General features: G+C 43.7%; 1 protein-coding gene across 1 annotated transcript in view; it reads left to right on the top strand.

The window, feature by feature from the left end:
* Positions 1 to 21697, top strand: part of LOC147724659 (uncharacterized) — a 1014146-nt gene that overhangs the window by 59925 nt on the left and 932524 nt on the right. Inside the window, exon 2 of the mRNA XM_086918077.1 lies at positions 7081 to 7189. Coding sequence (XP_086774203.1) covers positions 7081 to 7189 — 109 coding nt within the window. The remainder of the gene's footprint in view (positions 1 to 7080; positions 7190 to 21697) is intronic.

Below are 21697 nucleotides of genomic sequence, written 5' to 3'. Positions count from 1 at the left end.
CCATACCTAATTTGCTATCTTTACTTGGGGTTATCACCAAAATTTAAATGCTATCGGTTGGCCTTGGATTTGTTTCATTGCTAATATGCCCCGTAGTTTCATGGGAGCATGCAGCGAAATCTTGTTTAAAACAGATCCTAAATCTTACTAAGGAGACAACGATTTAAATTATCTGTTGTGAACTCAACCTTACTTCTTACTTACAGGAAGCTGAATGCCTCAACCTGGCTCAAAGGACACAGTTCTCTCTTTATAATAGTAGTATAGATGTGTATGTCCTATGTTGGCTCTGGAGATCAGCCCTAGGACTTGTCTGCTGCCGCTTAGGGACTTGTTTTCTGTTCAACTGCCTCTATTTAACTGTCTTGATCAGTGGTCGAAGTGGGGGGGGGGAAGTAGGGGAACTGTGGGCGGAGATCAGGGGGCGTGAAAACCCCGAGGATTAGCTCAGTAGTCAGAGGTGTGGCCAGAAAGAGCACATCATTTACATTGTTAGTGTTTGTTTGGAATTTCACTATCCAGCTGCAGCTTATTACGTTATTTAATTTAGCAAATGGATACACGTTTATTTCAGGTTTAATATGAATTATTGACATTAAAAACATTCACAAAGTGGGATTTTTTTTCAATCCCAGAATGTCCCAAATACGCTTAAAAGTGGAATCACAAGCCATATGTCTCCGAGCCATGGAGTTTCTGTCATCAGCACTTCTCCCTTTTTCCACAAGTGCAGTTCAAATATGAATGGCAAAATATCCTAGTTTGCAAATGTTTTCTATACAATTATGGCTCTGCAATATTTGCCACATAATGCATCACCAGCTGCATAATTTGATGATTTTAACTAATAAATTGTTTGTAGCTCAAATGGATCAAAAGTTACAAACAAACGTGACTTGTGTTTCTGCGAAGTGGACAGCCCTTTGCAAAGGTTGACTGATCACGCTTCTCACTGCTGCATTTGTATGTTGCACTGCTACTAATAAGGCAAAATCTTTGCAGACTGTTAGCATGTGTAAAAGAAAATATACAATATTATGCTGCAGCTTTTTTTGCTGCATAATTTAGTCAACACTGCAGAATAATTTTGTCCTCCATTGCTACATAATTCCAGTGGTCCCAAACAAGCTTCACATGCTTAAAGTGCTTGTGCATGAGGCAGAAAGACCATGAAGATTGTAAACTAAGTTTGGTGTGTGTGCAAATCCTGCATTGCCGACCCCTGGTGAGTTGCACCTACTACTGCTGAAACAGGGCCAATAGAGGTACCAATGGCTGCAGCGGACTGGTCTCAAGGGCAAGGCTGGCTTCAGCGCTGGTATAGCCCTGTGCGACAATGTTTGAGGTGCCCCCAATGACTCTCTCCGCCATGGATTCCCTCACTACCACCATTCAACAGTGCCGCTCGAGTCTCCATAACCACTTTCTCGCTCCGATGCATTTGATTTGATTTACAGCGCCACCGATACCAGTGTAGGGTGTCAGAGCACTTTACATCACACACATTACAGAGAGACAATCAATCACATGTGTGTAAATCACTCTCTAGGAAATACATAAGGAAAAGTACTACAGGGTGTAGGAGTCACATGACACTATACTAGTAAGCAGTATAGTTTAATAGTGATTGGTCTGGAGAAACACTAACTCTGAATTTAGAACGTAATATAGTTGGGGGTTCTCTTTAATAATCAGAATTGATTTTATCCATATGAGCACCCTTTGCAACATTAGGATAATCAAAGACTGGGGGAAAAATATAACTCTCTAATTTATACCTTGCCCTCTCTGTAACCACTGACCCGAGGACACACAGTGCCAGTTTTAGCTTAGGCACTTAAGTATCCTGGGAGTAGGTGTGGGAGGTCGGGCTGCAGCACAAGAGCACACGTCAGCTCGGGCCCAACAGAGCTGTGTCTCTTTGCTCCAGCCCTCTGAACAGGCAAACATAATATTTCTGCTGATTGACATGCACAAATCAGATGTGCTGCAGTTCACCTCTAGAGCAGGCAAGGAAAACAGGTCTCCTAAATGGACCATATATTTCCTATATTTGAAGTGAATGTGAACATTCAGCCAATAATGTCCACATATAATGCATATAACATAAAAGTAATTGTTAACTACCCTTTAATTAGTATTAATACTGCGTCAAATACTTTCCAAAAGTACTTGTTTGATCGCCGTCAGAATAATGAAAACACAAGTTGGCCTGGCAGGGATTAAAAGTATGCTGCGGGCATGACATGCAGATGATTGCAGCTTGTGCATAACACACTTTGCTTACTTATCAGTAACAGAACCTATGCCCTGAAGGTGGTCACTTAGGGCCAGATGTAGGTGGCCATTTACCGGCCGGTAACGGCCGATTTCAGCCGTTACCGACTGGTAAATGGGTTATTGGGATGTAGGGGGCCAATTTTACCGAATCGGTAAATTTACCGAATCGGTATAATACCGAATCGATATTTTTACCGATTCAGTAACTTCTAGATGTAGGTGGGACTCTTCTGAGTCCCAAAGGCCTTTCAGATTCGGTGTTTTACCACCCAATCCAATTGGGTGGTAAAATACGGAATCCAGGTGTGCATGCACATGTGTGCATGCACACCTATGCCATGTGACAGACAGACATGCCCTTAGGGCATGTCTGTTTGCCACATGGCACACATGCCTGTATTTGGGGTGCTAGAGGGTGTCAAAGTGACACCCCCTGCACCCTTGCTGGAATCGGTATTTACCGAATCGGTAAATACCAATTTGGTAATGCCCATTGATTCCTATGGGCTTCAATGCCCATAGGAATCAATGGGCATTACCAATTCGGTATTTACAGAATCGGTAAATACCGAATCTTAACAAATTCGGTATTTACCGATTCTGTAATATCTACATACCCCCCCCTCTCTATTTTACCACTTCTTAAATACCAAATCGGTAAAATTCGGTATTTAAGAAGTGGTAAAATAAAATTACTACATCTAGGCCCAAATCTCCAACAAATGTGTGAGCCCACGAAACACTCTGCTAGGATTCAACCATGTGACATACAGATCATGCACAATGCATTGCATCAAACACACTGACCAACTGAGCTATTCCATTATGTTTTGAAAGAAACCAGTGACTTTGATTGCACACGGATCGCTGCAGCGAGTCCCTTAATCCACTGAGATTTTTTACAATCTGATTCATCTGGCCCGCATACAAACATTACAATAGCCGAGTGAGGTAATGAATTCTATTGAGGAAATCTGTAAAGCAGTTGAAACCCATGGATTCCAGTGCCACTGTGGTCAGCACAGCTTTTCATCCCTCCAAGGGTGATTAATTAAAACAACTGAGATTGGGAAAAAAGACACGCATTAATTACAGTGTTACATGACAACATGTCTGGTATAGCCAAATACGCTATCGACCTATTTAAAATTTGACGACGGGATAGTAAAAACAGAGCTTTGGACTCTACCATTTTCTGCTGAAAGGCAATATTTGTTTCCATGTGTTCCCATACCTGGCATGTCATGCAGTTTGGTGCTTACTTTCCCTCCATGTTGAATAACAGTAGATGTTTCAGCACCCAGGCTAATGTGCTGCATAGATAATTACATATAAGGTCCCAAAGGGGAGACCGATTGCATTGCAAATGCTTGTTTATAGACATCACAAAAGAAAACAACATTAATAAAATCTCATACTTATGTTGTGAAGCAGTCCAAAGTAGTGAGACGCAATGAGCAACGTCATTACTAAAAATGATTAGCCGAACAAAACAATAATTACACCCTACCGGACAACATTACATCTTGGCAACAATTTCCAGTACAGTCAGCTTTGAAAAATTCACCATTACACAAGAACATTACTTTATACAGGACAATGAACATTTAGTAATGAAACACTCTATTTCCCTTACCTTAAATACCGTAGACGATAAAAAAGGTTTTTGTTATATTCACAGCTTACCAGACACGAAGTGAAGGGCCGATACTAAAATTGGGTTGTTAGCAAATAATTTTGATTCATGACTTTTGTTCAAAGGTAAAGACAAGACAAGGGTTCTGTCTATCCACATTGAACAACGTGTTCTAAATTGAATGAACTCTCCCTTGTTATTGAATAGCCGTAGAACGTTTTAAAATCAACTTTCCTCAAGTAGTCGATTTTTAAACTGTAATCTGCTAATGTGTATTTTATAGATGTTGCAATTGGCTTAACTCACTTTTTAATGGCTGTCAAACAATATTCTATGCAAATGTGTGATAATTTTTATGATGTACTTTGGTGTTTTGTGGACAAAATGTGTTAATAAACCTTGTTTATCTACCATAAGCAACAATATACGCTAGACGGGTTTCGGACATGTTCATGATGCTGGTAGTATGTAGAGCTTCATTGAACAAGTTTGACATCAGCTGAGCTGGTCCTGAATGTGCCCACACATCTCTCGGTGAGGGAGGGCGTTCGCTCCCTTCCCTGGCTGCCAGTTAGAAAGCGGGTGATTCATAAAGCTCTTTGCAGGGTCTACTTGGCTCTTCACCATCAATTTATTTATTTATTTATTTAGTGATTTATAGAGCGCAAACCAGGCCTGTGAGGGTATCAGAGCGCTTTACAGTAGTATCAGGCGGGATACAGAACAAAGGGGGTAGGAGAGTCCGGGATAAGGGAAAAAAAATAAAAATAAAAATAGAAACAGTATATGGTAAACCAAACAGTCATATTATTCGATTACTATAAGGGATAGGAGCAAAAACGATGCAAAAAACTAGAAAAGCAGTCTCATCACCCTGAAAGATTGTTCATAGAGCAGGGTGGGTAACATAGGGGAGGGCATCCAAGGAATAGTGCAGTGAAGTCAGGTAAAGTCAGGTTGAGGGGGTGATTGGAGCATGAGCTTTAGGAGAGGAATTTGCCCATTAGTAAAGATTTGGTCTCCTTTTTTAAGTGGACTAGAGACGGTATTCTTCTAATGGCAGGTGGGAGTGAGTTCCATATTCTTGGGCGGCTCCAGAGAAAGCCCGATTATATGTTCTTTTTTTCTTGAAGCGTGCGGGTAGGGGCAAAAGGGCTCTGGCGGAACAGGAGTTTCTGATTCCTCCGGATAATACAAGTTTCTGTGCCAGAAAAGCAGGGGACTTGGAATAGAGGGCCTTGTGGGTGATGCAAGCCAGTTTGAATTGGATTCTGGCCTCAAGAGGAAGCCAGTTCAGAGCTTTGAGGTGGGGCGAGATCTGGTCAAACTTTTTAGAAGTCTGGCGGCGGCGTTGAGGCAGGCTTTCAAAGGTGCCAGAGAGATCTTGGGTAGGCCTGCGAGAGTGGAGCAACCATATTCTAGTCGAGAGATGACTAAGGCCTGGATAGCCGATTTTAGATCGGGAGGGTCGAGGAAAGGTTTCAAGTGTCGTAGGTTGTTTAGGTGAAATCTGGCGGTTTTGGCCATCACGTTGATATGGTCCGCATGTTCAGGTTGCTGTCTAAGGTTAATCCCAGGGATTTAGCAGAGTCCGCAAAGTTAGGAGAGCAGTTTAGCGCTGTGATAGCCTTGGGTCAAACTTGAATGTCTGTATTGGCATTGGGTGGTGAGATTAAGAGGCACTCTGTTTTTTTGGCGCTGAGTTTAAGCTGGTTGGATGTGAGCCAATGAACAGTTAGTTTCAAAGCCTCATTCAGGGAACGGATATCCTCTGTTGAAGAGATATTGATGTGGAGCTGTGTGTCGTCGGCATACATGTGGTAGGAGATATTGGCAGCGCACAGCACCTCTGAGAGCAGTTCGAGGTACAGATTGAAGAGGGTAGGGCATAAGGATGATCCTTGGGGGACTCCAACTATGATCGGAGAGGAGGCGGATAGGTTGCCGTTGACCAGGACTCTCTGCGAGCGGTTCTGGAGGACAGATCGGAACCAAGCCATCTAGGCCCATCTTAAGTTTGAGACGATTCAGGAGAATTTCGTGGTTAATCGTGTCAAAAGCCGAGGATAGGTCAAGGAGGATCAAGAGACAGGTTTTGCCTTGGTCAAGGGCTTGAAGGGCATCATCAACAATGTGGAGGAGTGTGGCTTCCGTGCTGTGCCCAGGTCTGAAACCAGATTGCAAGTCACCTAGAAGGTGGAAGTTGGAGATTTGTTGGCTTAGCTGTTGCTGTACAAATTTTTCTAGCACTTTAGCTAGGAGAGGGATGTTAGAGATAGGTCTGTAATTGTCGGGAAATGCAGGATCTTAAGTGTTTTTTTTTAGAATGGGGACCACCTGGCCAGCTTTGAGAGAGTCACGATTTGATCCCTGTAGGAGAGCGGAGTTAATTATAGTTGTCCAAGAAGGGCTGATAGCCTGAGAAACTGAGGCAAGGCAATTTGAAGAGAGAGGGTCATTGAAGTGATTGTTGGGGCTTAAGGAGGAAAGAGTTTCTGAGATCGAGAGTTCATCATAGACTTTGAAGTTGGACCATGATGCTTGGTTTTTTAGGGCGATCTGGGAGGGTAGCGCTGAGTGTGCATGAAGAGCAGGAGGGTTTTGGGTGTAGCAGGTATGAGTTCCTTTCCTAGGGCAGAGATTTTATCACAGAAGAAGGAGGAGATTTGCTCGCTTGCAATTGGGATTTGAGTACAGCTTTTCATTAGTACACTCCTAAGACACCCCTCAGATCATTCTCTCTCTCAGGAAAGTGACTGTCCCAAGATTGCAAAGCCAGGTGGTGTGACCGCTCCTTCTCGGTGGTGGCGGCAAAATTATGGAACACTTGAGCTGTCTTGATAGCGGCCCTGGAGGCTTTTAGGGTGTCCTACAAGCAACATTAAACCTTACTCCTCTCTCTTCCAAGAGTGAAGCTCCTTGGTCTCCCTTGGCTGCTTCCTCACTTGCATTAGCGATTTGATGCCTTCAGGTTTAGTGCGTTTTACAAATCTCATTACATTTATATTTGTATATGGCAACATTAGAATATTTAAGCAAACTAGCGATTCACAGCAGGGTATATTCAAAAATGCAGTATGAAAACTGAATCGTTCTGGTTCCCTGTTCCACTCATTCCACAAGACATTATTTTGTGTGAAATTCATGTCACTTCTTCTTTCCAGGGTTCTATCACTGCCCAAGAGGAGCAAGATGGTCAAGAACTTATTCCTTATGCTCCAAACAGACGGTCACAAAACCAATCTGAATTTGGGATCCTTTATGGAGTTAATGGTGAGTACTCTGTCATAATGGCAAATTAACTTAGCATTTTGTGCTTTTGTGACTGGATTGCTTGGTTGAAAAATGGATTGCAGTGGCGGCTCCTCCACTAGCGTAGGAGCATCTCCCCGCTCCTTTCAAGCAGTGCGAAAAGCAAAAACAGAAATGATAACTTTCAGTTACTAACATTTTATGCTTGTGCTGCTTTTGTTCTGCTCTGCTCTCGGAACAGGGCTGTCGAGGGGTGGTTTGACCACTCGTAAATGAGCAATGATTGTTTGGTCATCCCTCTTGGGCTGCCCAAACTAGTCATGCTCACTTTCCCAGTTCTTCATTCAGGCTACATTACAGCCTGTATGGAGAACACACCCATCCCTCCATCCCCTGGCTGAGCTTCGTGTCACGGCGCTCAGACCAATCACAATGCTGCATTGCAGCATTGTTATTGGCTTGGGTAGGGAGCCTGGCTGCCTGCTTCCTGTTCCTGAAGTCGGAGGCAGTAGAGCAGGAGCAGAGACATGGGATCCGGTGGCAAAGTAAGTTATTTTTTAATGTTTTATTTTGCTCCTTCCAGCAATTGTAACTCTCCACCCATTCCCCGCGACCCCATGCACCACCCCCCCACCCGCGAGCCATCCCGGCTGCCAATGATGAGTTGTAGTACAAACAATGCTGTGTTGACATTTATGAGGCACTTTTAACCCAGTGTAGTTCTGAAGTCACTAAATCTATTCAGCAATATGTCAATCAAATTACCAGTAGCACTAAAATTGCATGATGCCATCTGTTTGAATATGTGACTCTAGGTGCCCACCCATCACGCTGTTGTACAGTACAGTAGATGCCCTAAGTGCAACTGGTGTGCCTAGATCTTGGCCCTGCTCTCACTGTGCCACATGACTCAATTTATATCCCACTGATAAGAACTAAGTAGTCGAAAAAGGTCCAGGGTTTCGTATGCTCCTGTCTACAGGTGGCCTGATCTGGCAGTTCAGGCTGGGCTGTTCCAACTGGAGCAGGACTAAGACTGATTTACATATAGTAGGTCTCCGTTAAGAGTGGAATAGGGGACGAAAAAAGACGGTCTTGGGGCACCGAGTGATCACCACTGGTTTAGATTAATTCAGGGATTTGTTCCATCACCTTGTTGTTTGCTTAATTTGCCTCAGGCCCTGATTGAGAATTAGGTGGTACTGTAAGGTGTAAGAACTCTTGAAGGATGCACTAAGACTGGAAGAGAACACACTAGTTGAATATCCGCCACCATACATTACTGTAGTGAAGGAAATAGAATAAGTGGATTCTCAACAGGATGTGCCTGTTCCTACAAACACTAGAGCATTTTCCATTACCACCAAGTCAAAAACAAACAATAAGTGCTTAGTTATAATCATGTTACATTGTGGGTTTGTTAGACTTTTTCACATTATGTGTTAACCACAGAGAAAGCATTTGTAACTTGGAAAGATATTTCACTCAGTAGACTGTTTTTTTTCTAAACAAATTTTATTGAGCATTAACCCAAGGCATATTACAAATGAGACAGAACAAGAACATTCGATGTTACATTTGGTACTTCAAGCTACTCATGGATAAGATGGTTGTGTTTTAGGCAGCAAAAAGAACAATTGATGGACAAAATGCAGACCAATGTCATACATTCACCCCAGTACAGAGAACTGGGCCTAAATCCATCGTTTTTTTGCTCACCTTGCCATTCGAATTTGGACCCAGCCATATGCAAATCAGTCTTGACCCTGCGCCCAATGGAAACAGTCCAGCTCGAACTACCAGGCCAGGTACTCCCTGGACTGGAAGCAAGCATCCTAGGACCGGTTTCGGGCTTTCAGCCCTCATCCGCCAGGATAGCTTGACTCCAGTGGCATGGAGAGCACAGGACCCACGACTGGGCATACCCGTCCCACCCGGGTTGACAAATGCAAAAAGAACAATTGATGGACAGAATGCAGACCAATGTCACACATTCACCCCAGTACAGAGATCTGGGCCTAAATCCATACTTTTTTTGCTCACCATGCCATTCCAGTTTGGACCCAGGCATATGCCAATCAGTCTTGACCCTGCACCTAATGGGAACAGTCCAGCCCGAACTACAAGGCCAGGTCCTCCCTGGACTGGAAACAAGCATCCTAGGACCGGTTTTGGGCTTTCAGTCCATGCCATTCCAGTTTGGACCCAGGCATATGCCAATCAGTCTTGACCCTGCACCTAATGCGAAAAGTCCATCCCCAACTACCTGGCCAGGTTCTCCCTGGACAGGAAACAAGCATCCTAGGACCGGTTTTGGGCTTTCAGCGCTCATCAGCCAGGATAGCTTTACTCCAGTGGCATGGAGAGCACGGTACCCACGTCTGGGCAAACCCATCCCACACCGGGTGGAATGGTGAGCAAACGAACAATGGATTTAACCCAGATCTCTTGACTGGGGGTGAATGTATGATTTATTCAGCATTCCATCCATCATTTGATTGCAACGCCTGTTGTACGGCATTTTAGATTCCGAATGAATTTTCCCGATTAATGCCCTTATATAGGCATAGAAATCAAGCCCTTATTTAGGTATGTCCCATGCTGCCCAAATAAAGGCATGGCTACTTCCATCCGTTCATCACCGTCACATCGATTTCTTGGAAAACCAGACTCTTAAGCAGAAGGGACTTCCCGTAGCCTGGATATTGATTTCTCCAAGAAACCCATTATTATGCATGAGCAACTGTTCCTTAGGGGTTCATCCATGATGTTGATATGCCCGACTTTACGTCAAAGCTGGCATTCCTAAACACCTGCAAGGTATAAATATACCTTCACTAGCTATAACAAAGCACGGTGTGGTTCGGTGCAGTTCGACTACCTACTTGCCCGATGCAGCTCGCTACAGCAAGTGCTGAAGGAAGCTGACTCTCCAGCTGCCGCACTGATAAGAAGCTGTCCTCCTCTACCGAGAAATCCAGCTCCAGTGTTTCTGACTCCCCTTGCGGGGTGTTGGTAATCGAGTCTGAGACAGAGATACCAACCTCCTTCATTATAAGGTATGGAGCTGATTAAAACCTAGAGAAACCTTTGGCAATTCTTGGAAAAAACTAAACCTATGCTAAAGGCCACACTTACTTCTTCCCTGGTACTAGACCTAGGTTAGGTACATTGGGGTAGGCGTATTTTAGAAGCACCAGTTGAGTATTTTAGTCTGTGTTATTTATGTTTGTATTTTTATATGTCATAGCACCAGACAGTGCTATTACAGTATTATTTTATACCACTGTTTACGCTGTACACATTATACTTTGCATTCTGTCTACCAATTGTAGCAGTTCACCTATCTTGCATGAGAAAGAAGACTGTTCAATAAATCCTTTTATGGAAAACGCCTGTCTCACTATTTCTCTGCAACTCTATAGAAACTAAGCATGCACGATTGACTGAGTAAAATAGATATCTATTGTTTCCACGACTCTGAAGATATTTGTTCCAGTCGTAGGGAAACAAAGTTGTCATGTTTATGCAGTTGTGAGAAACGAATCCCTTCTTGTGTATTCGAGAAAGTTTCTAGTGCTCTCTGAGCTAGCTGGCACTCACAATTAAGTTTAGTATATTCGATAGAGACATACTGACCTCAGTCCTATGTCACATCTATAGGATATATTATTCCAATGCGCAGAGCCTATTTGGAATATAGGAACTACACTACATGCCTTTTAGACTGAGCAGAGTTTCAGTAAGCGTTAATCTGTTAGAGAGTACATATTTTTCACAATATGAGTTAGGTATCAAAGAGGTCATCCGTTCTTCTGTACCCTAGGATGTACTTTCTAAAGTATCTATTGTAATGCCTACTAAAACAAACTAAGCAACTATTCCCACATTCTCTACCCTAGACCCTATAGGCATGCCATGACTGAGGTTAGTGACCTCATATAAGATGCAATATCCTAATAGTGTGAGGTAATGATCGATTTTGATTAGTTTAGTCTTATCCACATCCACCACTGTGGCATGAGGAGGAGAGGTTACTTGCTTGTATATCGAGGGCCCCGAAGTAGGTAGCAAAGTGATTTATAACCTCATGGAGTATCCGGTGCCTCCTTGGCAGAGGGGGATTCACGATGTCTCAAGAGTGTCATCAGCGCCTCCCATGCCCTTGCAGCCTCCAAGGACCCATGGCCCCTTCTGGACTCTCTCAGTCGCACTACCCCTTCATAATCTGCTCATCGTATGACCTCTCTCTCCTCCACCCCCCTGCCGATGGCCCTCCTGGGACTTTCAGTGTCTGGCAATCTCTCTCTTTGCCAAAAAGAACACCAAGTCTTGAAAAGTACTTGTTACTTTAGCTTTGGAATGATGAGGAAACCAATGTAATAAACTATAGCCTGGTGTACAGTTCACCTCCCTTTCAGTCACCTCAGCTAATGTGTCTGTCATCGTCCCCCAGAAGCTCTCCAACATTGGACAGCTCCAGAACATATGTAAGAACTCAGCTTCAACTTCTCCTCATCGGGGGCATGCAGCTGTTTCTACCGCAAAGTTATGTGCCGGTGTGAGGTATACTCTGTGGAGTACATACAAATTCATTAATTGGAGCTGGGCATTTCTAAAAACTCTAGGGATGTGCTTGACTTGTCTATCCCATAGTTTCTCTTCAATAGGTACCCCCAGATTTTCCTTCCAGTGCAGTCGTAGGTTATTGAGTGCGGGTAGTGCCTCATTCTGGAGCCGTTGGTATAAGCAGGTGACTGCTTTGAATGTCCCAGAGGCAGTTACCACGTATTGGCACCCGCCTGATGTGGGTGGCTCAGAAAGCACCCCCTCCCCAGTGTTTGTGTATCGCCACTCAGTAGACTGTTAGGGCCAGATTCACAAAAGGTAAGATAAATAAGTCAGAAATATGCTCTCATAAGTCACTTCAATTTTATGACCAGATGTTTGACTTTTTGAAATTCTCATAGAATTCCTGGCACACAACCAAAACAACTATCATTATTGTAATTTTCAAGAGTAACTATATGCACAACATTTAGGCAGGAGTGATGGGTAATAGTAATCATGGTAGGGGTAGTTCCTCATTGGCCAGGTGGTCACAAGGGGTGGCACCATGTGGCTATTACTCCTGTCGCAGGAAGACCTAAAGGTCAGATCTTGATGTCCTCACACACCAGTTGGGGTGCCGTGCTTCATCATTGGGTGCTCCACGTCTGGCCGGTGCTGCAAATCCTGACCAGCCTGGGGGCTCTTTGTCAGAGATCTTTTGATCCAAAAAAGCTGTTTAGTTGAATGCATGTGAGTAGGAGGACCTAGCTTGGTAGTTCGGTCTGGACTGTTCCCATGAGGCACAGGGTCAAGACTGATTTGCACATGGCTGGGTCTATACTGGGATGGCATGGTGAGCAAAAGATCAATGGATTTAACCCAGATCTCTTGACTGGGGGTGAATGTATGATTTATTCAGCATTCCGTCCATCATTTGTTTGCGTAGCACTTTCCCTCCTTAAGTATGCAAGTGCTGGGAGGAGCATATGTGACAATTCCCAAAATCCACACTAGCTTTAGGCAATGCTTGATCTGCAAAGAAAGACTCGCCTTACTCTTGGCGAATGGACCCATGGAAGTCACTACAGCAAGGTTTCCCGCATGACATTCACCCATTTGTTTGCTTAGCACTTTTCACCCTAAGTTGGATGGGTATGCCCAGACATGGGTCCCTTGCTTACTGTGCCACTGGATTCAAACTGGCCTGGCTGATGAAGGGTAATACACAGATCCCTGTCCCAGGATGCTTGTTTCCGGTCCAGGGAGGACCTAGCTTGGCAGTTCGGTCTGGATTGTTCCCATGAGGCACAGGGCAAGACTGATTTGCATATTGCTGGGGCTAAACTGGGGTGGCATGGTGAGCAAAAGAACAATGGATTTAACCCAGATATCTTGACTGGGGGTGAATGTATGATTTATTCAGCATTCCGTCCATCATTTGTATGCGTAGCACTTTCCCTCCTTAAGTATGCACGTGCTGGGAGGAGCATATGTGACAATTCCGGAAAACCACACTAGCTTTAGGCAATGCTTGATCTGCAAAGAAAGACTTGCCTTACTCTTGATGAATGGACCCATGGAAGTCACTACAGCAAGGTTTCTCGCATGACATTCACCCATGGTTTCCACCAGGCACATGCATGTCTATTAGACCCAAATCTGTTGCCAACTATCCAAAAATTATGTTTATTGGCAATTACAGCTTGATTGTGAATGGAATATATGCCATTTGCATGGTTCTACAGCCGAATGCCCTCTAAAAGGTTAGTTATGTTTCCTATATATGGTAAAATGTGGTGGAAAATGCTTGAGCCAATTGCACAAAACATTTCTTGCCAGGTGCTCCTGTAGTCTTTGCAGTGGGAGATGACTCATTTGATTGGCTCTATTAGTGATTTGGTGACTAATTTATTTAAAATTATTAACTTGTGAATATAAAATGAAAATAGGACAACAGCAGCCTACTTGAAGTTTATTGTCCCAGTTAGTCTGAACTGCTGTCCTCTTTAAAGAAACCCGTTTCTAAAATATCATGGGTGGCGAGATCAATCTTTGTGGTGTTTGCCCTGGCGAATACATCACAATACGAACTTAGCATGGTAAAGGAAGCAAGGCTTGTGAACAGGCAGTTTGTAACATCTGTGAAGGTTCAGGTTTTTCCTAAAGAAGCACACCAGGAGAGTGACTAGGGCGAATTCTAATACAGATTTTTCTCTTACCAAATCTCTAGAATCCCTGGTCGAATGAACCGTTTCTTTGTCTGCTAAGAAGTGTTAATGGGAGAACACCAGAGACCATAATTCCATTAACCAAATCAAGTCAAGTTTAAAGGACCACTGACTACGGAGTAAAGTTTAAAGATTTATTACAAAGCCAGGAATAATTGAACATACAAACACCTCAGCAAGAGGTTAAGAGAGTAAATGGGCACGAATACAAACATAATCCTACGCAAGAGTCTTAGACAACTTAATATGAAGATTAGCGTACGTTCCAAAAGCATCAGGTGAACAATGACAGTCCCTGCTTGAAGCCTTGACTGCATTTACCCAAAAAGGAAAGAAAGGTTAGTCTATCCCTACACTAACTCTAAGGTGACATCCCTACTTAGCATTCCCACCCAAACAAGAGGAAAAGAGGTGTCAGCATTGAAGACTTCCTAAGAAGTACACTCACTTCCATGGGTAAGTAGCCTAAGCTACAGAGCTCGTTCTAAGATGCTCCTTCTTGCTTCCCATCTGCTCAAAGGCTACTCTAAGACTGTTCTCCACCCTCGAGGTACTGTCCCTAATAAAAAAATCCCCGAAACAGTAAACATGCCCTAAACACACCCCTTCACTCAGGTCTTCTCTCCTGTGTTTTTCCATCGAAACTTCATCCTCATCCAAAAACCATTGGTGTCTCCGCCAAATGTATCATTCCACATTCTTCTCCCTCTCGTGATTCTCGTCTCTACCATAACTCCTAAAACACAGAGTTATTCTACCTAACAAGGCATGTATCCTTGCACCTGCAACAGAAAGCTTGTGAGAAAGCAACCTTGCACGCACACATATCTAAAATCCAACTTAGCTGAGATAAGGAGCCTTTTCCAAGGAAAATACATTTCAGGCCTACAGTATGCAGTCAAACTAAGAAATTACAGTTAGGCCTCTGCTGGCGTTTTCATATTACCAGGCCTTTACACTTTTAAATGCATTTCTAACACTACATCATAAGCATTACATTCAAAGTCATTCTAAAAGCATTACTCTTCATTTCATTTTAAAGCATTACTCTTTGTCTCATGAATAAGCAACTTACACGTGCAACTTTTGACATGGTGCACATTTAATCCTAATGCATTATTTCAAACGTGAAGCATCATGAATTGTATTACATAAGGCATATTCTTGGTTAAGCACTAAATTAGTCTGCAAACAATATGAATACTCCTAAGCATTCTAACATAAATTGATTAATCACTAAATTTCTAATAATCACACATTAGTACGGTCCTCTAAATATGCGGGTGTTAACTACCCGTGATTATGATGCACCCCTACAATTTTTTAGAATAACATGTCGCTCTATCAAGAGCAGGGGCATTGACGAGGGAACTAGGAAGAGTGGGAAGCAGAGCAGGGCATCCAAACACGCCTGCACCATAGTATAAAACAGGCCGTTTGGAGAATCTGTCTGAAGCAAAGAGTGCAAAACTCAGTGAAGAAAACAGAAATAACGAGCACCTGAATACACTGTGCAAACATATTTTGTAATCCGAAAAGTCAACTGTTTGCTGGGTCCATACTAGACACGTATCTTTTATACGAGAAAGACGTCATCCTGTACCAGCCAAATGAAGGTGCCTGACTCAGACTTCTATAAAACAGTTTTACTTATGAGCGAACGGCAGTGTGGCGGGCCCATCCTAATTGGAGTGGTCGGACCGCCACATGTCTGGCAGGCGGTTCCACACACCGCAACGATGGTGGGTGGACTCAGGTCCAACCTCCATCGTAATGAGTTCCTAGGTTCCTGCCAAATTTGGTGTAATTAGTTCAGATCCTTTTGCAGTATCATGTTCCAAAAAAGTCTATCTTATCTTATCTTATCTTATTGTTTTGGTAAAGCGCTACAGCTGCCCCAGCAATGAGGCGTCCCGGCGCTGGAACCCGGATCCACTCCTGATCGTGGAGAGTCCATGGACAGAGGGAGGATTATAGGCAGGGGAATAGAAAGGTTTTCACTGCTTTTCGGAAAGCTGATAGATTGTCTATCAAGCGAATGTGATGTGGTAGCTCATTCCACATCTTGGCTCCCAGGAACCTAAAGGAGCGGCCGCCCATGCGGCAGAGTTTTATGCGTGGAACGCATAGAAGGTTTTGATTGGACGATCTTAGGTTCCGTGACGGCGCATAGGGAGTCAGAAGGGGTTGAAGCAGAGGGGGGGTGTTGAGTTTGAGGATTTTGAAAGTCATGATGAGGGTCTTGAACTTGATTCTGGAGTCTACGGGGAGCCAGTGCAGTTTTCTGATGGTCGCTCTGGCTGAGCATCTGCGGGGGAGGCCGACCAAAGTTCTAGCCGCAGAGTTCTGCACGCGTTGGAGTCGTGCTAACTCACATTTATTGGCACCAAGAAGGAGCACATTGGCATAGTCTAGACGCGAGAGGATGGTGGCTTGGATGATGAGTTGGCGGGTCTTTGCGTCGAAGAAGCCTAGTATGTAGCTGAGGCTTCTCAATAGGCCAATGCAGGTGCCGGCAACTTTTTTGGTGTGGGCTCGAAAGTTGAGTGAGTCGTCCATCCAGACACCTAAGTTTTTCACTAGGGTCTTGGGGGGAGGGATGGTACCCAGGGAGGACGGCCACCAGTGCTCATTCCAAAGGCTGGTGTTTTTGCCAAGGAGAAGCACCTCTGTTTTTCCGCCGTTAAGTTGTAGACAGTTCGTGGTCATCCATTGGGCGACCGCAGAGAGTCCGTTTTTGAAATTAGAGGAATAGTTGGAAGGACCATCTGAGAGAGCGATGGCCAGTTGTGTATCGTCAGCATACGATACTAATGTCAAGCCCCACTCCTTGGCCACTGCTGCCAGAGGCTGAACATAAAGATTAAAAAGAGAGGGGCTTAACGCAGAGCCCTGCGGGACTCCCTGTTCAATAGGGTGGGGCTTAGATAGAAAGGGAGGGGCAGAAACTCGAAAAGACCTGTTCTCGAGGAAGGATCTGAACCACTCCAAGGCAAGACCAGTTACTCCAAAGGTCTCCAGACGTTTAAGAAGGATGACATGGGATACCGTGTCAAAGGCCGCGCTGAGATCCAGAAGGATCAGCGCAGCACTTTGACCGGCATCTAAGATCGTTCGGAGGTGCTCTGTGGTGGCTAAGAGAGCAGACTCAGTGCTATGGCCTGGTCTGAACCCATTTTGTGATGGGTCCAGGATGTTGTTTTTGACCATATGCTGGGATAGAGTGCTGTTGACATGCGCTTCAGCGAGTTTGGAGAGCCATGGAAGTAGGGAGATTGGACGAAAATTCTCCGGTTTAGATGGATCTAGGGTGGGTTTTTTGATGATAGGCGAAACCCACGCTTGCTTCCAGACAGATGGTACACACGCTGAAGTGAAGGAGAGGTTCAGGATGTCGGTTAGCGCTGGTAGGAAGAAGTCGAGTGACTCCAGGAATTGAGCCGGGCGCATGGGGTCTGCGGGGGAGCCAGATTTGACTTTGTTGCATAGTCTGATGAGGATGTCTTTGGAGATTTCTGGGATGCAGGTCAATGTCGAGTAGCTGGGGGAAGCAGGAGGATTGCTGATGGTACTAGGGGCGTGCTGAGGGAAGGAGGTGTAGATTTTCCGTACCTTGTCAACGAAGAACCTGGCAAGTTCTTCACATTGTTGCTCGGAGGAAATGGTGGGGAGGGGTGTTTTGCTGCTCTGCAGTTCTTGTACCAGTTTGAAAATTTCTTTAGCGGGAGTGGGACTAGATTCGATTTTGTCGGCGTAGAAAGCGGTCCGTGCAGCACGGATGGCTTTGTGGTAAGATTTCTGTACCAGAAGGTATTTAGCTTTGTCTTCTTTGTTATATTCCCTACGCCAGAGGCGTTCTGCCTTTTTGCACTCTTTCCGCAGATTTTTTAGTGTGTCGTTGTACCAGGGGTTGGATGGGGAGTTACGACTTTTTGTCCATTTTGCTGGGATGAGACTGTCTAGTCCATCCGTAATCCACTCATGAAACGTGCTGTAGTTGGCGCTAATATCAGAGTTGTTGTCGAGGTGAAAATCTCCTAGGGTTTTGTGAAAGTCCTCTTGGGACAGCTTATGCCATGGTCTTTTTAGGCTTTTCACCCTGAAACTTTCCAGGAAGTAGCTGAGATGGATAAACGTTTTGAAAAAAGTTTTTTGAAGATTCATCAAATGGTGGCAAAGTTATTATCTCTTTCAATGGAAAAGGAGACCAAACTATACCTACTCACTGGCGACTACCAGTTGTTCGGTGAGTAGTAATATATATATATGAATGTGATCAAGGGCTTGTGAAGCCCGAAACGCGTCGTTGCAGGCTGTGGGTGAAACGCAAATAAACTCACATCTTGCCTGATCTGCTGTGGTGGTCTGAGTTCCTTCTTCGCCGGAAACACGGAAGTGGTCGGAAGTGGTGGGAATTGTTTGGCGCATATATATATATCGCAAACACAGTCCTGATGATAAAGCTTTCTGTCCTCAGAATAGCGTAACGAGGAACGGACCACCACACAGCAGGTTCCTAAGTTTTCGGGTGCTTTATTTCACCATCAACAGCATGACGCGTTTCGACCGGGAACCCCGGTCTTGATCACATGACATGCCCCAACCACCCATGTGATTAAATACTGTTGCATAAACATTTGCTCCTCCCAGCAATGTCATGGAGGTAAACAAAAGACTATTGATACAATTTGATGATGAAAGGTTAAAAACCAGTTAGGACAAACAACATTTCAGAAATCTATTTCAATAAATAAATATTCCAAATAAGATCCATGTTTGTCAAAATTCTGGTTCATTCATATAACCTACATGCGAGTTATTGTTTAAATACACATGAGAAATATTGGGCAAGTGCCCCAAGTATATATATATATATATCCACATTTTGGACTCGCAATAAAAAAAAGAAAAATATAATCTTATAATATGTAATCTGTTGATCAAACAAAGTGCTAAGTGCTTATAACTGTATTGCATAAAATTACTTTTTTTAAAGTGCATAATAACCAAATAACATAAATGCAACTCTAGCATTGAATACATGAATAGCTTGCCAATTTTTTTGAAAAAATGTTTAAAATAATGAGGCAAGTGGTAAGGACACCAATAATTCCAATAATCCTTACAATATAAAGTGCCAAGTGCAAATATTGTGCAAAACTAGAGAGCATTTCTTCATGAAGGGCCATTGCGATATTTGATCTGAGACTGTAAGATAATTAAATATTTATCAATCGATCTTCACTATGTGCATCTACAAATTTAAGACTTATCCCAAGTGAAATTCTATTGAAACCAGCATAAATACATATTTAGAACCATACAGTAGATAATACATGTTAATAATACTTAGACCAAAAGTTAAAATCATGGGCAAACAGCAGACAACGGAACCTCCCACTCCACAGACACCAAATAAAAGGCATCCAGGAATTCTGATTTGTTTACACCAAATTTACACGCCCTACAGGAGCTACATTTATAGAACCCTGTTCTATTGGACAGGCAATTTCCCTTGTCCTGTACCTCTGGACTGGATATTACTAGGGCATCCTTCATAAAGGGAGCCCTTCTGAAATTAATGGCTGGTAAGTCTTCTAGTTCTGGTGCAATTGTAATGTCAGACTTTAAAATGGGCCAGTTCTTAGTGATAATACGTCAGACCATTCTTTCATGACAACTATAAGTCGTTATTAGGTTGACTGGTGATTTCTCAGTCCTAGAATCCCTGCGTGCATTTGATGAGATAACTCCTTCATCATTAGTAATTGTCAATGCACTTTGTTGGCTGTGTACTTTGGATAAAACTATTTGTAAATCAGCCATGTTATAACCTCTTGCTAAGAATCTCTGTACAGACTCATTTAAATAATTAGTTAAATCACTCTCATTACTGCAAATCCTTTTTATCCCTAAGAATTCCCTTTAGGGGATACTCTTAATAAGGTGCCTGGGATGGGTGATGCTGGCATGTAACGTTGAATTCCCGGCAGTTGCCTTCCTATGCAATTTGGTATGTATGGTATTGTCCTTAACATATACCTCAACGTCTAGGAATTCGACTTTTTCTCTACTGATGGTGGCTGTAAATTCCAGGTTTAAATTGTTGTCATTGATAACATCGACATATATATATATATATATATATATATATATATATATATATATATATATATATATATATATATATATTACCTACTGGCTATCGCCAGTAGGTATATATAGTTAGGATTAATTCCCTATGGCATTTCTGAAAATTCTATGTCTAATAACTTTAGCGTTTGTGGACGGAATCGGCTGAAATTTTCAGGAAAATGGCACATTTTGTTTCTGAGCAGCCCCTGAAAATTTGGGGGGGGGTCATCAAGGGGGGGCCGAGAAAAAAGGGGGGTCCCAAAACGCGTTTTTCCCATGTTAATTTCCATAGGGCGGTTGGACTCACTTTTAGCCCGAACGGCTGAATGGATTTTCACGAAACTTGGCAAAATTGTAGGGACTGTTAGCCCGATGTGCCTTTGCTAGGTCTCAATATATGTGCTTCAGTGGATTTTGAGAAATTACCGTTTAAATCAAGATATATATCTGTAACAGCGCTCTGGGCAGCGATCCGGTTAGCGAACTTTTCGCGAAACGGAACTTTGCGCGCAGAAAGCTGATTGGCTCTCCGGTGTCTGTCAACATTCTAAACAGTCCGGAGCGGCCGCCATCTTGTCTCTCGGAAGGATCGAGAGAGAAGAAGAGGTGAAAAACGAAGGGGGAATTTAATGAAAGGGGGCAAGGTATCCCCCTCTTGACCCCCTAGGAATGTTGTTGGGGTTATTAAAGGGTCCCGTGGGGAAAAGAAAAAAAAATGATTTTTCACGGTAGAAGCGCTTCACGGGCCGCGAACTGGGCCGCAAACTGGTAGCGAAACGGGAATTCGCCATTTTGTGCTTCGTTAATTAAATTACTAGGTATAAGGGGGTGCGGGAGACGTATCCTAATCCCCTATGTTTCCTGAGGGTGGCTGAGGAGGCTGATATATGTTGATACATCTCTTCCAGCGGCTGTGCGTGAGCTTTTTTTTTTTTTGCTGCGTGACAGTCCGGAGCGGCCGCCATCTTGTCTCTCGGTAGGATCGAGAGAGAAGAAGAGGTGAAAAACGAAGGGGGAATTTAATGAAAGGGGGCAAGGTATCACCCTCCTGACCCCCTAGGAATGTTGTTGGGGTTATTAAAGGGTCCCGTGGGGAAAAAAAAAAAAAATGATTTTTCCCGGTAGAAGCGCTTCACGGGCCGCGAACTGGGCCGCAAACTGGTAGCGAAACGGGAATTCGCCATTTTGTGCTTCGTTAATTAAATTACTAGGTATAAGGGGGTGCGGGAGACGTATCCTAATCCCCTATGTTTCCTGAGGGTGGCTGAGGAGGCTGATATATGTTGATACATCTCTTCCAGCGGCTGCGCCATCTTGCCTTTTTTCCAATGCCACAATTTTGTCGTGCACGGCAGCCATTTTAGATGCCAGGCTGGTCCCAGGCTATCACCTACCCCTGCGGATGTAGTTTATGGCCCCAGCTGTAGAGAATTCAGACATGCCAACCCTCCCGATTCAGGCGTGTGACTACTGATTTCAGTGCTAGTCTCCCGCCTCCCGATTTCTGCAAGCAAAAACCCGGGGGCATATTACGAACAACTAGCGACAATTTTTGTCTCTAACTTGTTTAGAGACAAAAATTATCGCCGCACATCGGCGATTTTTATCGCAGATA

Source organism: Lissotriton vulgaris, chromosome 4_1 (genome assembly GCF_964263255.1).
Source record: "Lissotriton vulgaris chromosome 4_1, aLisVul1.2, whole genome shotgun sequence".
In the NCBI taxonomy this organism is placed as follows: domain Eukaryota; kingdom Metazoa; phylum Chordata; class Amphibia; order Caudata; family Salamandridae; genus Lissotriton; species Lissotriton vulgaris.
This window is presented reverse-complemented; position numbering and strand designations above follow the sequence as displayed.